The sequence below is a fragment of the Anopheles moucheti genome, chromosome 2 (genome assembly GCF_943734755.1).
Source record: "Anopheles moucheti chromosome 2, idAnoMoucSN_F20_07, whole genome shotgun sequence".
NCBI classification, from domain to species: Eukaryota; Metazoa; Arthropoda; class Insecta; order Diptera; family Culicidae; genus Anopheles; species Anopheles moucheti.
Window position 1 is genome coordinate 58,866,811 of NC_069140.1, and position 18,798 is coordinate 58,885,608.

Below are 18,798 nucleotides of genomic sequence, written 5' to 3' on the forward strand. Positions count from 1 at the left end.
TACAAGCAATGCGCTGCCAAATGAAATTAATATATGACAAAAAAAAACAACAACCAAAAAAAAACAATAAAATCGGAAAATGTTTTAAAAATAACATCTCTCACTATTATTGCCTGGATATTGTTGCGGTATCCTTGGAGAAACAAACATTTATTTACTCATAAACACCGCACACCTTGCAGTCACAGATGTATAATCTCTTGAATATTTTTCGTAAAATAGGGGAAGATTTTAGGAAAAATATTCGGAGTATATGCTGCCTATTTTTTACTCTCGATGGTTACACCAAACGTGCAACAAACATCCCAAGGAACCGCACATGCCAAATCACAAGAAGTAAGGAGTAAATGCAATAGATCAAAACAGTGACCGTTGTGTAGTAAACATCGGGAAACTAATTATTGGCCCACAATACAAAAAAAAACGTATCCTTCCGTAATATTGAATACACCTTACCGAGTAGAGTACTATATTTCCATATAACCTATCTAAATCGTAGCGGCATGCATGAGCTTACCGTAAAAAAATCTAATATATTCCAAAGCTTTAACTGAATGAAACAAAGAAAAGTCAAAAGGTACATGTACAACCAAGCATGAATCGTGAGAAATAATCGGACAAATCGATTAGAATGAACGTAGATCCGAGTACACTAATACAAGCCATTCTCTTATAGTAACTGTTGCAACAGTGAAACAATTAATATGCATCGTCCTTACGCACGTACAGGTGATGATATTGGGTGGGCGTACAGCCAACTATACATCGGGCAGTACCATGTTTCCGCGTCATACATTCTCGTCAACCAGCATACGCATCATACGCAGCGTGATGCTCCAAAAGCCCTTTGCCTGCAGTCAGATCCAAACAAAATTAAAAGTAAACAATGAAAAATAATCAAAATGTACTTGACATAATTTTCTCGAGATATACTTATACATACATGTATGAGAGAAAAGGTGAGAAGAGTAGAAACTTACAATTAATAGGACAAGGCTTTATACAAAACAAAATATATTGAAGTATATATATATACAAACACCGTATAAGTTATACATAAACAAAATCTATCTCTTGATCTACTCTTACTGCATTAAGAAATATAAGTAACGTAGTTAAAATGAATGCGCACACTTCAAGCAAAGAAGCGACAACGGTAACACGAGGGTAGTGAAGCAGTTGGGCATAGGCAAAACATATGTAATACAACTACAAAAAAATAAGATGAAATCGCAGGCTTAGAATCTAACAAAACCAGCACATTAGAATAACTGTCGTAGATGGATAGATTTTGGAGGATGTTTAAATTCAACTTATATCTCAATGCAACAAGTGGCGCGCCCGTATCTGCATCGCTCTTGCTGGGGACAGATAGATTACGTTAGCATCAGAACTTAATGCAACATCCACTAGAAACACTTTCTGAGCAAGCAGCAAGGTGCGAACACCACTGAAAACCCAGTATGTTAGTTGAAGAATTGTGTCGCATGCATTTCGACACGGCGCAGCCACTTTTTTGCCACGTACATCCTGTGCAAGAGAACAAGTAAACAACGTTCGGAGCAGTTTGCATCATGTGCTGGATGAAGAAGGACGAATACAAAACAGACACTTGAACTAGCGAAACCAAAAAACGGAATGATGTATAGCAAACCAGTAGTAGTAAATAGGAGATAACCGGTAGAGTTTAGAATAGCAAGCGAATAATTTACGAGTGAAATAAACAACCGAACGTAAAACCTATGCGGCTAGACAAGTAAGCAGTTCCTGAACTACGTAACTTTAGAACTAGCCAAAATGAGACCAACGGTACCAGAAGATCAATGTAGAATTTAAACTGCTGCTCCAATTTGCCGCTTGTTTACGATCGCCGAGTGCGTGTATGTGTTTTTGCTAACTTTTGATGCACAATACACTGGCCTCATGTGGATAACGAACGTCAAAGATCATGTGCGTTTCTTGATGGAAAAAGGTCGCTAAAACGCCCGGTAATTTGAAATTTGGGGAAGAATTTCAAAAGCTAGCTCGCGTTTTGCATGGAAAGGATTTGGCTGGTTTCCACCATGAGCCAGAAGTGAATTCTGATTTTATGCACGGTTTGTGTAGCAGTTGATTGTGTAGCATATCGTAAAGGAATTCGCAAGTATTGTTAGTTTTGTCTCACAGGCGCGCAAAGGTAAATCCTTCGGACAATTCTCATTTACAACAACGCAGCGTAGCCAATAGTGTTGTTTCAGTACTATTTAGATGGATTGTAGTCGTAGAGTGATAGTAGAGTCAGATCAACCTAAACGTAAAACAACAACAAAAAAACATTAGTGAAATAATCATGAAACGACGACAACTGTGTACAACGCTAATCGTGTTTAAGTATTGGTTTTTAATTACATTCTTTTATGTAGCAAACACCGGCAAACAAGTAGCTTAGGCATTAGTAGATGCAGCCAGAAATAAAATTGTATTGGACATTTAATCAAAATGCCTACCATCACACATGTATTTTTGGGGAACTATTTTAAAGGTGCTGTTCCTAGCACCCGCTCGTACTGTCCTATCTCCTATTTATTATACAAGGTGTGTGCTATCTTTCCGAACGGGAATCTGACGTGCAGGAACGATATAAGAAACTCTATTTTCCTAACTGGTTCAATTCTACTTTTCTATTCCGATTTCATCAGAGCTAGTGGCTGCGGTGGAAATATTCGTCTGTGACAGTATGTACCAAGAAAGGGCAACACGACATTCGACACTATTACAACATTGCACGTGCATAACATTTGCATTAAAACGTACATAAACTCTCTCGACAATGTGTCCACCCTCACACATATGCAACAACAACAAAAAAAAACCTTGCGTACACACAGCATATAGGAAAGTTAAACCATTAATCAGCACTAAGCAGACACACACCTACACCAGATCTCTTAATAAGCTGAAAGGCTTAATGCTGAAAGCAATGAAGCTAACTTAAAGGCATAGAAAGCGCGTGCGATAATGTGAAGTGAGCAACGAATAACGCTAACGGCAAAGCTGCACGGAAATGCACAGGAAAACGGAACAGCAGTCGCATTGTAAATCCAAACTGCACACGATGATGACTAACATGCCCATACTTAACATAAGAGCAACAACTCTACTATGAACATGAAAAAAAAAACAAAAGAAAACACGATGAATGAAAAATCTAGCTAAGATGTATCACTTTACAGAACCTAAAATCTTTTAATGAAACTTATTTACTTTACATAAACTAACAAAACCACACAACGAGTGTTTGTTTTTGTAGCATCGCTGAAAATGATGACTTACGTTACGCCACTTGTGTATGTTTTATATAACTTATTTAATTTCCACGTGCTATGGTAGCCCGTGGCGGTCTTGTCCTAGTTTAATCCCCACTTACCTGAAGGTCCCCTATACATTCGCAATAATTTAAGTTTGTTTCTAATGCTCTTTTTACGGTATTAAAACCATTTTAGCGGTAAGAAATGTTTATCAAATAACACGGTCATATTAGAATTATACATAAAAACTAGGAGTTTTTTTCAGCATTACTTACCGGTATTACTTATCAGTACTGTTTCCAAAATTCTTTCGTTTAATAGAAACTGATTTCTATTTTGCAATGTACTTCCTGGATCTATTTGTACGATTTTTTCGCTCTCCAATCTAAAAATTCATCAAACTCTTCCTCATCATCGTCATCGTCGCGATCATCATCGTCGGCTGTTCGGCCCGGTTTGCTCAAAAGATTCGTTCCTCCTTCCGAAAATATGGCTCCCTTCATTGTTTTAACTTGTTCCTTCTTCTTTTCCAAATCCAGCACGCGGGACCAATTGCGAATTTGTTCATCTATCTCCGCTATTTGCCTTTCGGCGGTAGATTCCTCTTGTTCTTCGCTAATTATAGCCATCGAAACATTTGTTGCTTCCTTAATTTCTTTCTGAAACTTTTCCCACTCCTCATCGTTCGGGTCCTTGTATTCCTGATTGCGAGCCTTTGCGTCCATTTTGGGATCGTCGAAAAATCCTTCTGGCAATTTTTCTTCGTCTGGCACTAAACCCGATCCACCCCCGTCGATGATCGCCGCTTCGTCCAAATCCATCGATTCGGCATGCTGTTCACGATGTTTTTCGGGTAACTTAATGTTGACGAGATCCTTACGTATTGAGGAGTGTACGGTGGTGGAAGTGTTTGCCGCAGAACTATCAAAAAAGTCGTCCGGCAATTCGTCCGGAATTACTTTTGACTGTGCCGAATTCTTCAATATTCCTTTTATCTTTTTTACAGGCACTGTGTCAACACCAGCCTGTGCATCGCCGGATCGTTTCAATGGTGCTGCGGGTCTGGCAGGCTCACTGCTCTTTTCTACGGAAGTTTCCTTGAGCCGTTTGGCTAATTCAATGTTTTCCTTGTGCTGTTTCGAGTTAAGGTGTACTTTCCAAACAGCCGCAGATCGTACCACCGATCGGCAAAGAACGCACATCAACTGTCCTGCATCATTATACGTATATAGATAAAGTTATCAGTTAAGGAATATACTTCGTGCAGCACGTATTTAGTATGTATTTATGTATGAGCTTTGGAAAAGGATATTTTGCAAGCGGTGAATCAATTCGGTTCGAATCGCCGACTGGTTGTTGCTGCTGTTTCGACGCCTTCGTTTCGCTCATTATACGTCGCAGTTCTTGCTGCGAGTATTTCTTTTTGGACAACTTAAAAGCCGCAGACATTTTTGGAACTTTACCACTAATTCAGGACTTTTAAAATCAAGACCGTCGAAGATCGTATTGTCACTGGCGTTTATTTATCAACAACGTTTGACAACTTTGCAGCGGTAGAAATGCACAGAGATACGCTCATGGTTGTGTTGTTTGACGTGAGCGGCATAAAAAATCTCCATCTAAAATGCTATTTCCCCAAGGCTATAAACCTTGGTCAATAATTATAGATTCTCATAAAGAAGTCGTTGTTGAGCAAACATAGAGATAAAAAATGATGTAGAATTATTGGATTGGACTAGTTTACAATTGTTCTGGCCCTAAGTTCATATGTGCAGAAAAAACAATAATTCTTGAAATTCCATCCTTGTACACACCTTGCTGCAATGTTGTGACGGTTCCAGTTGTCTGTCAAAGAGCTGAGAAAGTGTGGTTGTCGTGTTTACGGACTGATTTCGTTCGTTCTTTCGCCGGGAGATTTCATTACATTACACAGTTTTTCAAGCACTTTTCCACAACAGAACGCAATGGCTGACCCCGAAGCAGTGAACGGTGTAGAAGATGCGACCGACAAAAAACAAAAGAAATCCTCCAAACACGACGGTGGTGCGGCAGATTTGGAACGAGTGACGGATTACGCCGAGGAAAAGGAGATCACATCGCACAATTTGTGTTCCAACGTAAGTCGATCGTTTGTTTGCCCGGACTTCGCTTGTCCGCAACTTCTAAATCACTCATTTTATTCGTTCCTTTCCACAGGCTGCAAATTTGTTTGAAGATAAACGTAACAAGGAAAATGAAGAAAAGCTTGCCATGGAACGGGAACTACAGAAAGTTCACGTCAAAAAGGAGGACATAGAACTAATAGTGAGTAATGCATGATATGAATTGACAATACGCTTATGAATTTTGCATTCGGATGTCTGTAGATCCGTGAAATGGAGATTACCCGAAGCAAAGCGGAGCAAACTCTGCGTGTCCATCGGGGCGATGTCGTAGCTGCTTTGGAAGCCCTTACAAACTAGAAAACTGCCAACAATCAGTGTTCCTTTGGTGTGAATCGATGAAAACGGTAATAAAAGGACCACGGAGTATCTTGAATCCTCGATGGAAGTAATTCCTTTTATAAAATCAAAAGTAACTAGCATCATAATACTTTACAACGTTTCTGTAAAAAAGCCCCAACGGAGTTAGTAAATCGGCTCGGTTAGGGGTATTTCTTACATGTAGACCGTCTTATCATTGCTACTGACTAGGGGAATATCATAACACCCATCCTTGGAACGTTCATCAGTTTCTTCGCTGCTTGGAGACTGATTTATGATTTGTGGCGGCGATGTGACAACTTTGTCTGGCTCGAATCCATGGTTCGTTATGCCCTGAACGCTACCCGAGCTGCGATCATTCGTCCCATCGGTAGATCGTGAATGCTCAGTTGTGTTAGTCGAAGGAATATCGATGACGGCAATGCCACTTACGACGGGCACATCGGATTGCTCTTGCGTGTAAGGTGGTGGATTTTCGGCTAACGAAACCTGATGAAATGGGTTAAATATAATAATAACACGTGATCATCTTACAGTTGAAAAATGTGCATTCACATGCGACACTATACCGTATCACCATCGTATGCGGGAGGCGGGCCATCGATTGGTGTAGCATTGCGTTGCTCAATATTATCGGTCGATGTGCTTTGCTGACTTGTCTGCCGTTCGGTTTGTCTCTGCTGGTACTCATAATTGTGCCTCGTTTCGTATTTCGGCGGACGATCTCGTAAGCGCCTGATGACGCGCTGTTGTATCGATGATAACGATACACGACTGACTACTGATTGGCGGAATTCGCTCTCAAGTACTTGATTATTGCGCCTGCAAAGAAAGGTTTGCAAGAGGATGGTTATTGAAGCACATGTTACGCAATTGTTATTAAACAAGCAAAATTGTTCGCAAACAATAATAGGCGGCCTTTTTCATACCTTAAACGATTACGAAGGGTTTTGTACAGCAGAAAACTTAGGGAAATCACACCAAGTACCATAGCGGTGGCTAGCGCTACTTGAGCAGCGGTCAAGAAAAACAAAGATTCCTGGCTGCTGCAAATGAACATGAATGCACGAATTAAATTCTGTTCACCGTCGATGTGGCGTGCTCTCCCAATTCACACAAAAAATACAACAAATTAACCGATCACTAACCACCACATCACTAACCACGGTAAAGCGCACCGATATCCCATTCTTACATGCAATTTCCATTACTATCCAATGAACATCTCTGGCAAACGGCACGATAACAGGTAAGTGCATCGCTGATACAGCAGCCCCGACAGTGCTGTCCTTCGCCCGGACAAGGCAAACATTCGAATGATCCTACATTTTCAAAGTGTGGTTTACACTCGCAGTAACTCTCTTCCCTGCACACTTCAGTTTCTGGATTGCAAGTTGTTCCGCCACATTCAGTAAAGGTATCAGTTAGCGCTGCGATCAGACAAAGGAAACGTACAATAAAAGTATTATTAATATAGCACACAGGAAAAAGACAAACGCCACACACTTGCAACCGTCGAGCCTTTGTTAGGAACGGTAACAAATCATGCTGCGTGTACGATGGTTCACATACCTGCGAGAAGCGTGCTCGAAGTGGTTGTGCAGTGGAAAGCTGGAAGCCACCCCAGACAAACAATCAGCCACAAGTGTGCTACCCTAGTGTTGCCCATTCCAGATTGTTGGTAAACAAGATCAACATTTTCTGTGGCAATAGTAATCGATGTAAAGGGAACAAATTAGAACGACTCACAATAGCAGGAAAATGTTACGTTCAGTGTACAGAGTGTTAGATTCGGCAGTGTAATCGAGCGATGGTCACGATCAAAGCTATACGAGTTTCGATAAAACGAGCACAATTGCGGTGAATTGCACCGGCATATCGATGTATTGCGTTAGCCCCTGGGTCTCTTATCATAATTACGTACTTGGTTTCCAGATTGAAAGAGATAGTACACAACCGTACGTAATGGAAACGAGTATTATCGGTTGCAATCCAAAATAGAGCCTACCAAGAGGGTTACAATTGTACACTACGATTCACACTTAGACCGGCTTACTTCCACCGTTTCCATAGATCGTGATCCTTTATGACGAGTACGAGCACAGTACGGAACAAGGCAACTCACTAACTACGTAAAGTCGGAATTCAAAACCCCGACTCAAATATGCTACACAACTCGTACGAGGTGAAACGGTGGACTAACTGGGAAGTAATGTTTATCGAAAAGCGCTAACGTTGCTATCGCCTTTCGTGTACGTTAGTGATGATGATGGGGCATAGTATCAATATCTTGGGTGAAGATAGTAACATGTCGCTTATCAGCAGGCTCCTTTCTTCCGCACCTACAGACACGTTGGGGCGCACTGTTTCTTCCAGCGTTGAATGACGATAAAGTACCCCAGCCACATCTACCCCATCTCCGGGATTGCCCCAATGGCTTGGTGTTTGGCAGGAAGTGTTTCAATACATAATAAGGGAAATGTTGACATTATATTACCACACCATACACTGCATTTGAAGAATTGTTTTTAAAGTAAGTATCTGATTGAATAACTCATCCATGACTTAAAATAAATTGGCGTTCCTTTCTATTACTACACGGTACGAGTAATTGTTAGACAAAAATGGAAAACATATTCATTTGTTGCACCGCGAGATATTCTAGAAGATTTCACACTATTGCACTCTACACTAGGGTAGGGTTTGAAACCTCTTGAAGGTCCCACACTTGATTGAGGGATGTTTAAACAGGGCCGGTCATTTTGCCTCTGGATCTTTACAGACTTAAAACAAAAATTAAGGCATTCTCGAAACGAATTTAATGGTAACCTATTCACGCTACGCCATAAGGAGCACGATTATTATGGACCCCCTACAACGAACTCTGCATAGAGTAGGAAAATAGGCAACAATAGCCTTTAAACAACAAGCTGTTGTTCTTGCCAATCCAAACATGGACCTCTTAGCTTTACAAGGAATTCATTGGCTGAGAACCGATATGCACAACAGGAGTGCACAAAAACCATTGACCAGTGCTTCAGGCATGACCTTAATATGGTAGGGAACATTGGTACTGCCAACACGTTTTTAGTAACAGTCTACATGAGCACAGCAACGATTAGAATAAGATGGACCTGCTGAGCAGTCAAAGACAACCCAGCTTGTTAAACGTTGGAACATATTGAGGGACCAACATAGAATCCGATCACTACTTGGTTGCCACATTCATATGTCTCTGAAACATGAACTTTGTACAACATTGAGAAAACTCATTTTTGATCCCGCATGACAACGATTTAGGCTCGCCAGACACCGGTGGACTGGTAATGTGATTAAAATTATACCGAAAGACCCATCCCTTAAAGTGCTTTTAAGTTCCAGTCTCTACGACTCGATATTAAATCGGCACTGACGTCGAAACTATTTGTGACTTCATTTCCATTTTCCCGCCATTTACTTAATGAATGCTCATGACCACCACGTGACGTACCACGTGAAGGCGTAGGATTTGTAGTAAAACAATGATGTGACAAAACATGACTTAATTTGAAAGTCAAGTCCGTAATAGCCTCCATACAAGAGTTATTCTACAATATTCTTATACTGTTTCTATTTCCATGATTTTACCTATCGTGCCTGTCCAAACAGTTGCATGTTTGAGATAACAATTGAGTCTTGTTTTTAAAAACTCCATTCGTTTTTACAATAGTTTTAATAGTCTCTCTTAAAAGGCTTATGTTTTTTAAAGGACTCCATTGCAATTGTGTCCTGTCTTCGTCTAAATGTATAATTCTAACAAGAAATTTTAGTTCGTCGTCCTATTAACATATAACAACGGATATGATTATGCTCTGGAGTAAAAAAAAACATAGATCGCTCCGGCTACATTATTTAAGTAAAATTTTGATAAAGACAAAAAAGGAAAACAGATTAACTAGTAAAAAATGGTAAAAATATAAAAACGTGCAGCACGTTCCATGCTTTATCAAATGTGGGCAGATTCAAACGAAATCGAATGAAACGTCAAGTGCAGATGACAATAAATTCGTTTAGACGGAATGGTGCACTTCGTAGCTCGACCACCCTGTGTTTCAATCTGGCCATACAGAAAAAAACTAGCACGAGGCACACCGACGGTTTTCAACAACACTTGATTGATGACAAGCTTCGAAAAGATCGTCGTCCGTAACCATAGCGAAGGAAAGTATGTTTTCTCGATTCCGCGAAGTGCTGGGATAATCCGTAACGCGTAGCATAGACTTTCCCTGCCGTAGATTCCACGGGTCAAGGGAACGAACGGTGCAAATAGGTGATTATTTAAGATTTTTCTATGAAATGGTAATGCAAAGTGCGGCGATTCGAAGAGAAAACAGCAGGAATCGTGGTATGCGTAGCGGAGTGAGGCTCTACGATGTGTTTAGGTAAAGCGTGAAAGCAATGATTTACAATTGATTCAGATTGTTTTTCGTTTGAGTCATCGATAGTATCGTGCTAATAGTTTACAGTGAAGCGTATGTGTTACGGTATCCTAGAACAGACAATCAAAGAAAGCTGTGTTATTATTGAGACCTTCGACGCACACACCAGTGTGTATTCTGTGATGCTGCCATGGAAGTCCACTGGAAACCAATATTTCATCGGATATGCTTTGTTTCGCTTTGAATTCCAGAGCATTGCACTGACTTTCATTAGTTTGTTCCCGTTTTCAGCGTTGTTGCCTATGCTCTCCGTGCCGCGTTACCTCGCGGATTTGTACGCATAGAGTAATACAGGCATGGTCCACGGTTTGTACGGGCCGATCGGAAGACGGCTGTTGCTCCGATAGAAAAATCTCTCCAAACTTTGCTCACATTGCTATCGTAATGCTTCGGCACCTTTCTCTTTGTGGATTAGCTTCGATAGAGAAGCAGGTGGAAGTGCACGGCCCACTCGACCGCCGCTCGCTAACCAGCTCGCCCACCTGCCCGCCACATCCGTGTCCGACAGCACAACTATCGATATCGCGCATAGGGAACATTAATGCATTTCCAAATAGGAAGGAAGAGTGAGAGAAAGAGGCCCAGCTGGCTGCGAGATGTGGAGCAACCGCGAACGATGTCGCAAGGAGAAATCGTTTGTTTTTCTTTTCCATAGTGAGAATGCGGTGAAAACTGTGGGAAGTTCATACACCGTGTACTGAAGGAAATCCGCAACGTGAGATGGTAGTTGTGCTGTGCGTGTTGTGTCGTATTACTAGGAGGCTGTGGATGTGTGTGCGAAAGTAAATGTTTACCAAACAGTGTTTCATTTACGTTTTCTGCAATCGACACAGCTGGCCGGCTGGAAGCCTGCAGTATGCATTCACCGGTGATTATTACTGTGAACGGAGAACTTTTCACTTCGTGGACGATAAATGTAGTGAACAAACCTTTAAAATGTAATCGTGCGTGCGTACTGTTTCCGAAGTGTCCCATTTCTAGCAGTTGTCCCGTATGCAGTTGGCGTTGAGAATTGTGCACCGTACTCCACAGCCATTAGTAGTGATTATGCTTGCATTTTGTTGTATTACACTTCCTATTGTAAGTTGTTTAATTGTTGATCTTATGCTCCATGCAGGTATGCGTGCAGAGATGAAACAAAATGTACGTGATTTAAGTGCGATCCAGAATCATATTGAATTGAGTCATTGGCCTACATGCAAGTGTTCGTAAAATAGGCAAAAGTTAACATTGAATACCTTGTGTCGGTGAAGAAAGCTGAGCGATCGTCGCATTCGGCCCACACATACTAGGGGGTCTCGATCGCAAGATTAACGTCCAAGGATTTTTTTCCTGCCTTGTTTAGTGTTTCCAGTTTTATGTGCGACGCTAAACCCCAGGGCCGGTAAATTAATCGCCTGGCACAACAATGCTGCTCCAAACGTTGGGATATGACGCATTCTGGTTATATTCGATTTCGGCCGTAGTTATGGTCAGCATGATCACCACTATACTATCCTGCCTCTGTTGTCGACGTAAACAAGAGATCAAGTAAGTGTTTCTTTTCGCTTTACGCTTATACGATTAGTTAGTCATTGTGGTTTGCTTTGATAACTGGCGTGCATGTACAGTGTAAACCTAGGTGTAATTATCCATATGTTTACATCATTAAATCACCAAAGTCATTAAATTAATTCTCCATTTCAAGTTGCATAGCTGTGTGTGAAATGATGTGTAGTATTTGGTAGTATGGGTTGAATTTAAAGCAAAAGAGAAACAAACTTCGGCAAGCGAACAGGTTAAAGGTGCTGGGAATGTATCATCATTCTGTTGCAGTTCATGGTGTTCTGGGGTCTAGTATGTAAAACGAGAAATTTATATAAAAATTATTTACCAGATTTCTAGCCCACTCATCGTGTTTATGTAAATCCATGCATGACATCATCATGGAGACATAGTCATGGTTGCAATAATTGTAACTGAGCTCAATAGTGTAAGCTATGTCAACGTTACCGTCATGACCTTTTAACTGTTACTCTTCACTCAACTCAACCTGTCATTGGCATCCGTACAATATTATAACTCACTTAGCAATAGAAACATAACTCGTAGATAGCGCAAAAAAGACCTAAATTTGCTTAGAACATTTAACGCAAACAAATTAGAACGCCTCGCCGTTATTTTCACTTCTCATGACACCATCTTGTCTTTTGCAAAAGCTTTGCTGTTATGGCATTGCTTTGCTTATATTAAAACATTATATTCTTAATTGGAATAGCTTTGTACACAATTGTTTTTTTTTCTTTTTTTCTTTTTCTTTCTCTGTCACTGTTTGATGTTTGCTGGATGTTGTGTGCGTGTGTTTATGAATTATTATTTACGTGTGCTTGCATCTGACCTTAACATACGAATGGTCGGGATCACAACCAAACTTTTTTCAAAAAACCCCATACACCCGACCGTATTTTTGCTGCTGTTGTTCCTGCTGCGTCGCGATTATTTTAGAAATGATCTTCTTGGACTAGAAGGTAATGTAAAACTCACAAATCCAGAGGACACTTTGTTATCTTCGGGTTCGACCGGTGCAATCAATGCGCAGGCGAACAATGGTAATGGTGCACCCGGAATAAACACGGCAAATGCATCGAATCTACGTCCAGCCAGTGTTGCCGGTGGGTTTGGTTCTGATACCGAAAGCAGCAGCAAGAGGTTTGTCAAATTTTCTTATTTTAATCTAGGAATTTCATTCAGAGGAACCATCGCTAGCAAATGACGGTAAAATGATCTCCAGAATCGAGATTCACGGTATAATGTGTTTTGTTTTTCATTTCATTCTCTTTTCCAAAACAACAATGGTAGAACTTCAAATGCTCCGCATCGAAGCTTGCCTGATATACCAATAGCTGAACCGGCGGGTGATAATAATTCGGAACTGTACGCTACTGTTGGAGACAAAGTCCAGGACTTGCCGCAAGGGAGGAGTCGTAAGTAATTTTGCTGATAATTACATTCTAGTACAATGCTATTCTTGCATAAACGGTTTTTTTTTCTTTTTTAGCATCCGCTAGCTTGAAAAAACAAACCAGCGTCTCTCAGCACAGTTCAATTAGTCAGGCGGATGATATAAGTTCTCCTTATGCTCGAGTCAGATCACCTCCCCATGCGTATGACAAATTACGTCGCATGGAACATCCGTATGCGCAAGTAGTGCAGCCCGGATCAGCAATCGGCAGTACTGTATTTGAGGCAGGAACCGGCGGAACATCCGGGACAGCGAATCGTTCAAAGCCGCGGGACGGCGATGATGATGACGACGAAGACGATGATGATGACGAGCTGATGAGCCCCATTTCTCGCCGTGAATCTGCTCAAAACATAGAAGATCGAGAAACTTCAACCGTGGTAAGCCTTTATGATGGGCCTGCCAAAATTTTCTTCACTATTGGCATTGCAATAATGATCTACAACGGTATTAACTTGCTAACAAAACATATAATATGCTCTCTCTTCAGGATATTCCGGCTGCGTCTGCGATCGCTGGACGTGTTTCTGCTAGTCAAGACTTACCATACATGACCCCTCCGATAGTTCAACCATCTTCACAACATTTTAGCGGAGATTCACAAGATTCCTCAAGTGAGTATGGTGTTATGATGGATTCAAGGGTGTGTTATAGCATATGCTAATGAACGTTCGTATTCCTCCCACGACCAGAGGGTTACACAAGCATAAGCGTACGAGAACCTTTGGCAAATTTAATGCCACAAAATATGCCGAACCAAACGACAGCCAAACGAAGACAGATATTGGGCGACTCGCACTATGCTACTGTGTCAGACGATTCGGATGAAATGTATGCCGCGATCGATGATCCTGGTAATCAAGGCGATCTGTACACCAGCGGATCGGAAACGTATGCCCAAATTCAACCTCCCAATGCGATGACCGTGTCGGTGGAAATAAATACGGGTGCGTCAAGCAGACCACAACCACCATCAGTGCAGGCGCTACATGCAACCGTGAATGATGCGCTTGATTCTGGGGTTAGTTCCAGTAGCAACAAAACGAATTCCACTGCTCCGAATCGGCTCAGCAATCATAGCAACATGGTAACGTCAGGTGATGAGCACATGCATGGACTTCCATCACATTTGGTTCCATCTACGGCTACCGGCGAGGGTGGAGGCTTAAGGGCACAAACCTTTGTTCAGCATTCACGTCAGGCATCATCTTCGAGCTGCACCAGCTCGGTAGGAAATTTGGGCTCTCCGAAACCAGAGAAACGACAGGCAAACAGCCCATTACCTCCAACGCCAAAAACATTAAAACATCAGGCAAATAATTTCTTCAGCACTTCGAATCAATCGATGATCGGGTCCGGAAGTGTAGCATCATCGAGTACTACGACTGCAACCTCCGGACGGAACTCTGTTGCTTCTGTGATCGAATGTAGCGGTGCTGGTGCAGCCACATCGAATAGAGAAAACATTGGAAACAAGCCTGGTGCCGATAATGACAGTACAATGCTACCGAACGGTTCTTTAGTTAGTGGAAAACAAAAGAAAAGTCCGTCTAAAGATTTGGAAGGAATGTACGCCAAGGTATGTTCCTCAACAAATGTTTTTAAATTTTTAAAGTCTGTAAATTGTTAAAACAAACGTCTTAAAATGGTCGTGAGAGACATACCATAATGCATTAACATTTAAAATTTAAGTACTATATGCCAAATTGTAAGAGTAATATTTATCATAAATCCATATTTCCTTAGACGCAATACTGTGAAATTTAATGACTATGTAGTCCTCTTTTAACCAACTTTCGTTAACCGAAGCAATACTAATCGTTTCGGTTTTTCTATCGTAGGTAATGAAAAAGAATAAACTATCGAAAGTACCATCGCAAAATTCGTCACCCGTACCGCTGCGGAAAGATGGGTCCCTTGATGCGCAGCATCTGAGGCAACAGTTGCTGTCAGATTCGGATATGGCACAGCTTAACGGTAGCGGCTCGCTGCACGGAGGTTCTCCAAGCAGAAATTTGATCGCAGCACAACGTAATAGCACCGGTAATTGCCAAAGCAAGGATCCCGGCTATGAAACTATTCCCGGTGATAATGTAAAGAGTGGCATGGAAGCGGCACGCAAATCAGCCGATTATGCGCAGATTCAGAAGTTGCATCGCAACCATACTGCTGGAAGTGGAGGAGCAACAGTAACGAATGTTTTGCTAGTAAGTGGTGAATCAAACCCACTTCGTGCGGTAGTAGCGCAAGGTATTGAAAAAGTGTCTCTCGGTTCGCTGGAAATATGTCACGGTATTGACGAGCATTATGAACGATCTTTTACAGCGGACACCGAACCGGGGTACGAAAGTTTGCCAGATACGCGTGGAAGCATCAACGACCCCGGATACGAGACGCTGAATCGTGGTTCAAATCGCACAGAATCGGACTCGGATCCAAACTACGAAATATTGCGTCCGACCGGTAGTAAACCAGCAGGTACGACTCATCCTGCTGACTTCAACAAGCTGAGAGGAGGAAGTACCGGTGACACAAATCGTGACAGTGATGGCTACAGTAGCATACGTGACACAGCAAAGACAGTTCAATCAACAGTGAAAAACGGCGCAAGAAATCGTTTGGATTTTGGAACACGTAGTGGAGGAGCTGGGGCAGCGGAGGATGAAGATACAGACAGCAGTACCCCCGGGTACAGTAGTATCAAAGAGAAGGACGACTACGATCCTGGCTATAGCGTGATTTCGGAGCGAAAAAATCCTCCACCGGGTCACGATTACGCAAGCATAACAGAAGAAGCAAAAAAACGCAAACCAAATATTAACAACAACCTGGAACCAGACGACGAGTCGGATATATACTCTAGCATACCTCATACAGCGTCCGGCACGCTGACTTTACCTTCACCATCGGCAGCAATCGTAATGGGAGGTTCAAGTTTGGGTGCCAGTCCACCCGGTTGCGTGGGCGCACCTATGGAGGCCGATCGAACTAGTGCTGGGGCGGTTATGGGTACGCTTTCATCATCACCGGGATATTCCAGCATATCGGAAACGCGCACAACTCCCTCGTCAACGGATGGCGATGGTGACGGCAGTACCAGCTCTCCGGATCAATTGATTGGATATAGTAAGCACAACAGCAACACCAACACCACGGTAACCACCAACAACAGCCTAAGTCGAATATCGAGCAACTACGAGTCACTCACCGGGAGTGAATCAGACCCTAACTATGAATCGGTAAAATATCTCAATGTAAAGGAAAATCCTTACGAAAGGCTCCACAACGAGGGTGTTGGGGGAGCTGGAGGCAGCGTTAGCGGCGGTGTAGAATGTGTACCTAAATCATTAACGAATGATTCACTAACTACGGATTCTGATACAGCAACTCCGACACCGGGCACGCAAACGTTAACTCCGGCAGGGATCCCGAATGTCCGTAGAGCGATGGGTACACCGGATAGCGATGGAATGGCACCCGCTGTAGGTGATTACTTTCAAGTGTAAATGATTTTCCCCATCCGTTGCTCCTCAACCGACCCATTGAGCGCGTATTCGTTGAAAAGTGATTATTTTATCTCTGACATACAGCTTTGATCTATTTATATACATATACATATATATTTTTAAAAAGCTAATTGTTATGGCCGCTTGTTACATGTGAAACGATTGACTAATGCTCGCCGCTACTGGACGGCAACATTTGCCATTGGTTGCTGCGGAGCAGAACAGGGCTTGTTTGCGATTACGATATTACTTACTCCATTCTAAGGTTTAAAATCATGAACACACTTGAACGACGGTTGTTGTTATTTTTTGCATTGTAATTATAACAACTGCATCTAACAAACACACTGTATTGTGCCTGTTTGTAGAACAACAATTGAGCCGGGAAATTTGTTAGCCTGTGTATTGTATTTCCGTTTAATGTCTCACTGCAGTTACATCGTTCTTGGTGGTGGAAATCTCCGTTGGCTGCATATTGCGTACATTGATGTAGTTTATGCAAATGAGACAAATCGGAATCCATCCTTGTACCAGCACAATGCTCTGCACAACTTTAAACCAAGGTAATATAGATAGATACGAAAAAGAACAACAACAAAAGCGATAGAAACAAAAACAAGTTGTTGGACAGCATAAAACGAAATAATGAAAATGAAATGTGTAAGACTATACACCGACCGACGATTATTAAATTAATACATTGGACTGATCGGGAAAGATCCCTAGTAAGTATCCCACCATATATGGACAAGAGGAATAATGAAGCAAGCTTCGTACGCGTATTGAAGAGATTGAAATGAAAAGAAAAGGTAGCATCGTACTGCACAACAAGCAGTACATCCTGATCGTTCATGTGATTTACATATACAATCCACGAGAAGAATCTTTAGGGCGAACAAACAAACAAAAAAATCCCCCAAAGCCCCAACAACGAATGCTTAATGTCGTGCTTGAGCCTATTAAAATTGGCTTAATAATCTCAATTTTTCATTTCTTAGCACTTGTGTACAATGAAGAAAGTAATCTGGTTTTGTTTTGTGGAAAATGCTCTTTTGTGTGTTTTTGAAAAAAACTTCTGTTTGCCGTAAAATAATGGCACAGTTTTAGTACCGGATCAGTACTATGCGTATTTTACTATGTCTATTTGTCTAAACATGCAGTTCAATTGTACATATAATACGTGCTTCCTAATGTTCACCGTACCTTAACATTATACCGCTCCTAATGAAAGTATTGTTTACCAATATGAAGATCAACAGTTAAGATTTATTATATTTACGCTTGTTTTTTGTTTGTTTGTTTTATTTTAAATCCAGTCTTCTAAGTTGGTATTTATGTTTTGTGTATTGTTTTATTATGTAGTACTTCTTTTCGATCAGCATTAATTATTATTGATTGTTGGAATTGTTGCAAAGCTTTATTTTATTTATATGTGGCTAGGCTCTAATACCCCAAACAGCAAGTTGGCACAGTAATAGAACCAAGAGAAACTCAACCGACTCAAGCAAATAGAGTGAGAAATAATCGAGCCAAACCTTACACAGATAAATTGTGCGAGCAGGATGCAAAATCGTATCGTGTTGGTAATATTATATTTATTACTTGTTTTAGTTCATTCATCGTTTAGCTAACCTAACAAGTTTTGCGTGTTCTGTATGCATCTTGTTCTATGTAACATTCCCGTTTTTCTAATGGTGTAAAATGCCAATCTGAATCTTTATACAACAGTAAGGAGAAAAACAAAATTGATAAGGCTTACAAGCGAAGGATCTAGCAAATATTGCAGCGTATTGCAGTGAAAATTATACATGTAAGACTTAATGAAAACAAAAAAAAAGAATGTTTAAATCTTAACATGAAAAAATAGAAAGCAATTTAAAAGTTCTTATACAAAACGTTACTGAAACTGGAAAACGAAACTTTACGAGTGACATTTATAATCATTTGAACAAGTATGTGCGAACAAACAACAAAAATGAAATTCGAAGATCTAATTAAATTAAATACTTACGGAAATGCCATTCACGTGTTCTTTTTTATTTG

At 41.1% G+C, this 18,798-nt stretch overlaps 4 protein-coding genes across 8 annotated transcripts; 2 read left to right on the forward strand and 2 right to left on the reverse strand.

Annotated features, from left to right (window-relative positions):
• Positions 1–3,634: 3,634 nt before the first annotated feature.
• LOC128297993 (zinc finger protein 830) lies at positions 3,635–4,785 on the reverse strand. The gene is made up of 2 exons (XM_053033716.1): positions 4,600–4,785; positions 3,635–4,511 (listed from the first exon to the last, which is right to left on the reverse strand). The coding sequence occupies exons 1-2, from the start codon at positions 4,734–4,736 to the stop codon at positions 3,644–3,646; spliced, it is 1,005 nt and encodes a 334-aa protein (XP_052889676.1). The 5' UTR covers positions 4,737–4,785; the 3' UTR covers positions 3,635–3,643.
• Positions 4,786–5,134: 349 nt separating this feature from the next.
• On the forward strand, positions 5,135–5,986 carry LOC128310147 (huntingtin-interacting protein K). Its single transcript, XM_053046711.1, has 3 exons — positions 5,135–5,404; positions 5,484–5,591; positions 5,654–5,986. Exons 1-3 carry the CDS (start codon positions 5,252–5,254, stop codon positions 5,747–5,749), a joined length of 357 nt encoding a protein of 118 aa, XP_052902671.1. The 5' UTR covers positions 5,135–5,251; the 3' UTR covers positions 5,750–5,986.
• LOC128310145 (uncharacterized) lies at positions 5,821–7,969 on the reverse strand. 2 transcript variants are annotated; one of them, XM_053046710.1, is made up of 6 exons: positions 7,695–7,969; positions 7,343–7,471; positions 6,966–7,200; positions 6,700–6,813; positions 6,340–6,592; positions 5,821–6,259 (listed from the first exon to the last, which is right to left on the reverse strand). In XM_053046710.1, the coding sequence occupies exons 2-6, from the start codon at positions 7,437–7,439 to the stop codon at positions 5,945–5,947; spliced, it is 1,014 nt and encodes a 337-aa protein (XP_052902670.1). In that variant the 5' UTR covers positions 7,440–7,471; positions 7,695–7,969; the 3' UTR covers positions 5,821–5,944. The 2 variants fall into 2 exon arrangements, with proteins under 2 accessions (XP_052902670.1, XP_052902669.1); XM_053046709.1 differs by having other exon boundaries at positions 6,700–6,816.
• A 1,945-nt stretch (positions 7,970–9,914) lies between these two features.
• LOC128297216 (mucin-5AC) lies at positions 9,915–18,769 on the forward strand. Of its 4 annotated transcripts, XM_053032822.1 has the most exons (9): positions 9,964–10,079; positions 11,366–11,778; positions 12,733–12,936; positions 13,087–13,211; positions 13,286–13,629; positions 13,740–13,863; positions 13,942–14,828; positions 15,091–15,499; positions 15,575–18,769. In XM_053032822.1, exons 2-9 carry the CDS (start codon positions 11,657–11,659, stop codon positions 16,753–16,755), a joined length of 3,396 nt encoding a protein of 1,131 aa, XP_052888782.1. In that variant the 5' UTR covers positions 9,964–10,079; positions 11,366–11,656; the 3' UTR covers positions 16,756–18,769. The 4 variants fall into 4 exon arrangements, with proteins under 4 accessions (XP_052888781.1, XP_052888782.1, XP_052888778.1 ...); XM_053032821.1 differs by having other exon boundaries at positions 9,915–9,974; positions 15,091–18,769; XM_053032818.1 differs by having other exon boundaries at positions 15,091–18,769.
• The last annotated feature ends 29 nt before the right edge of the window (positions 18,770–18,798 follow it).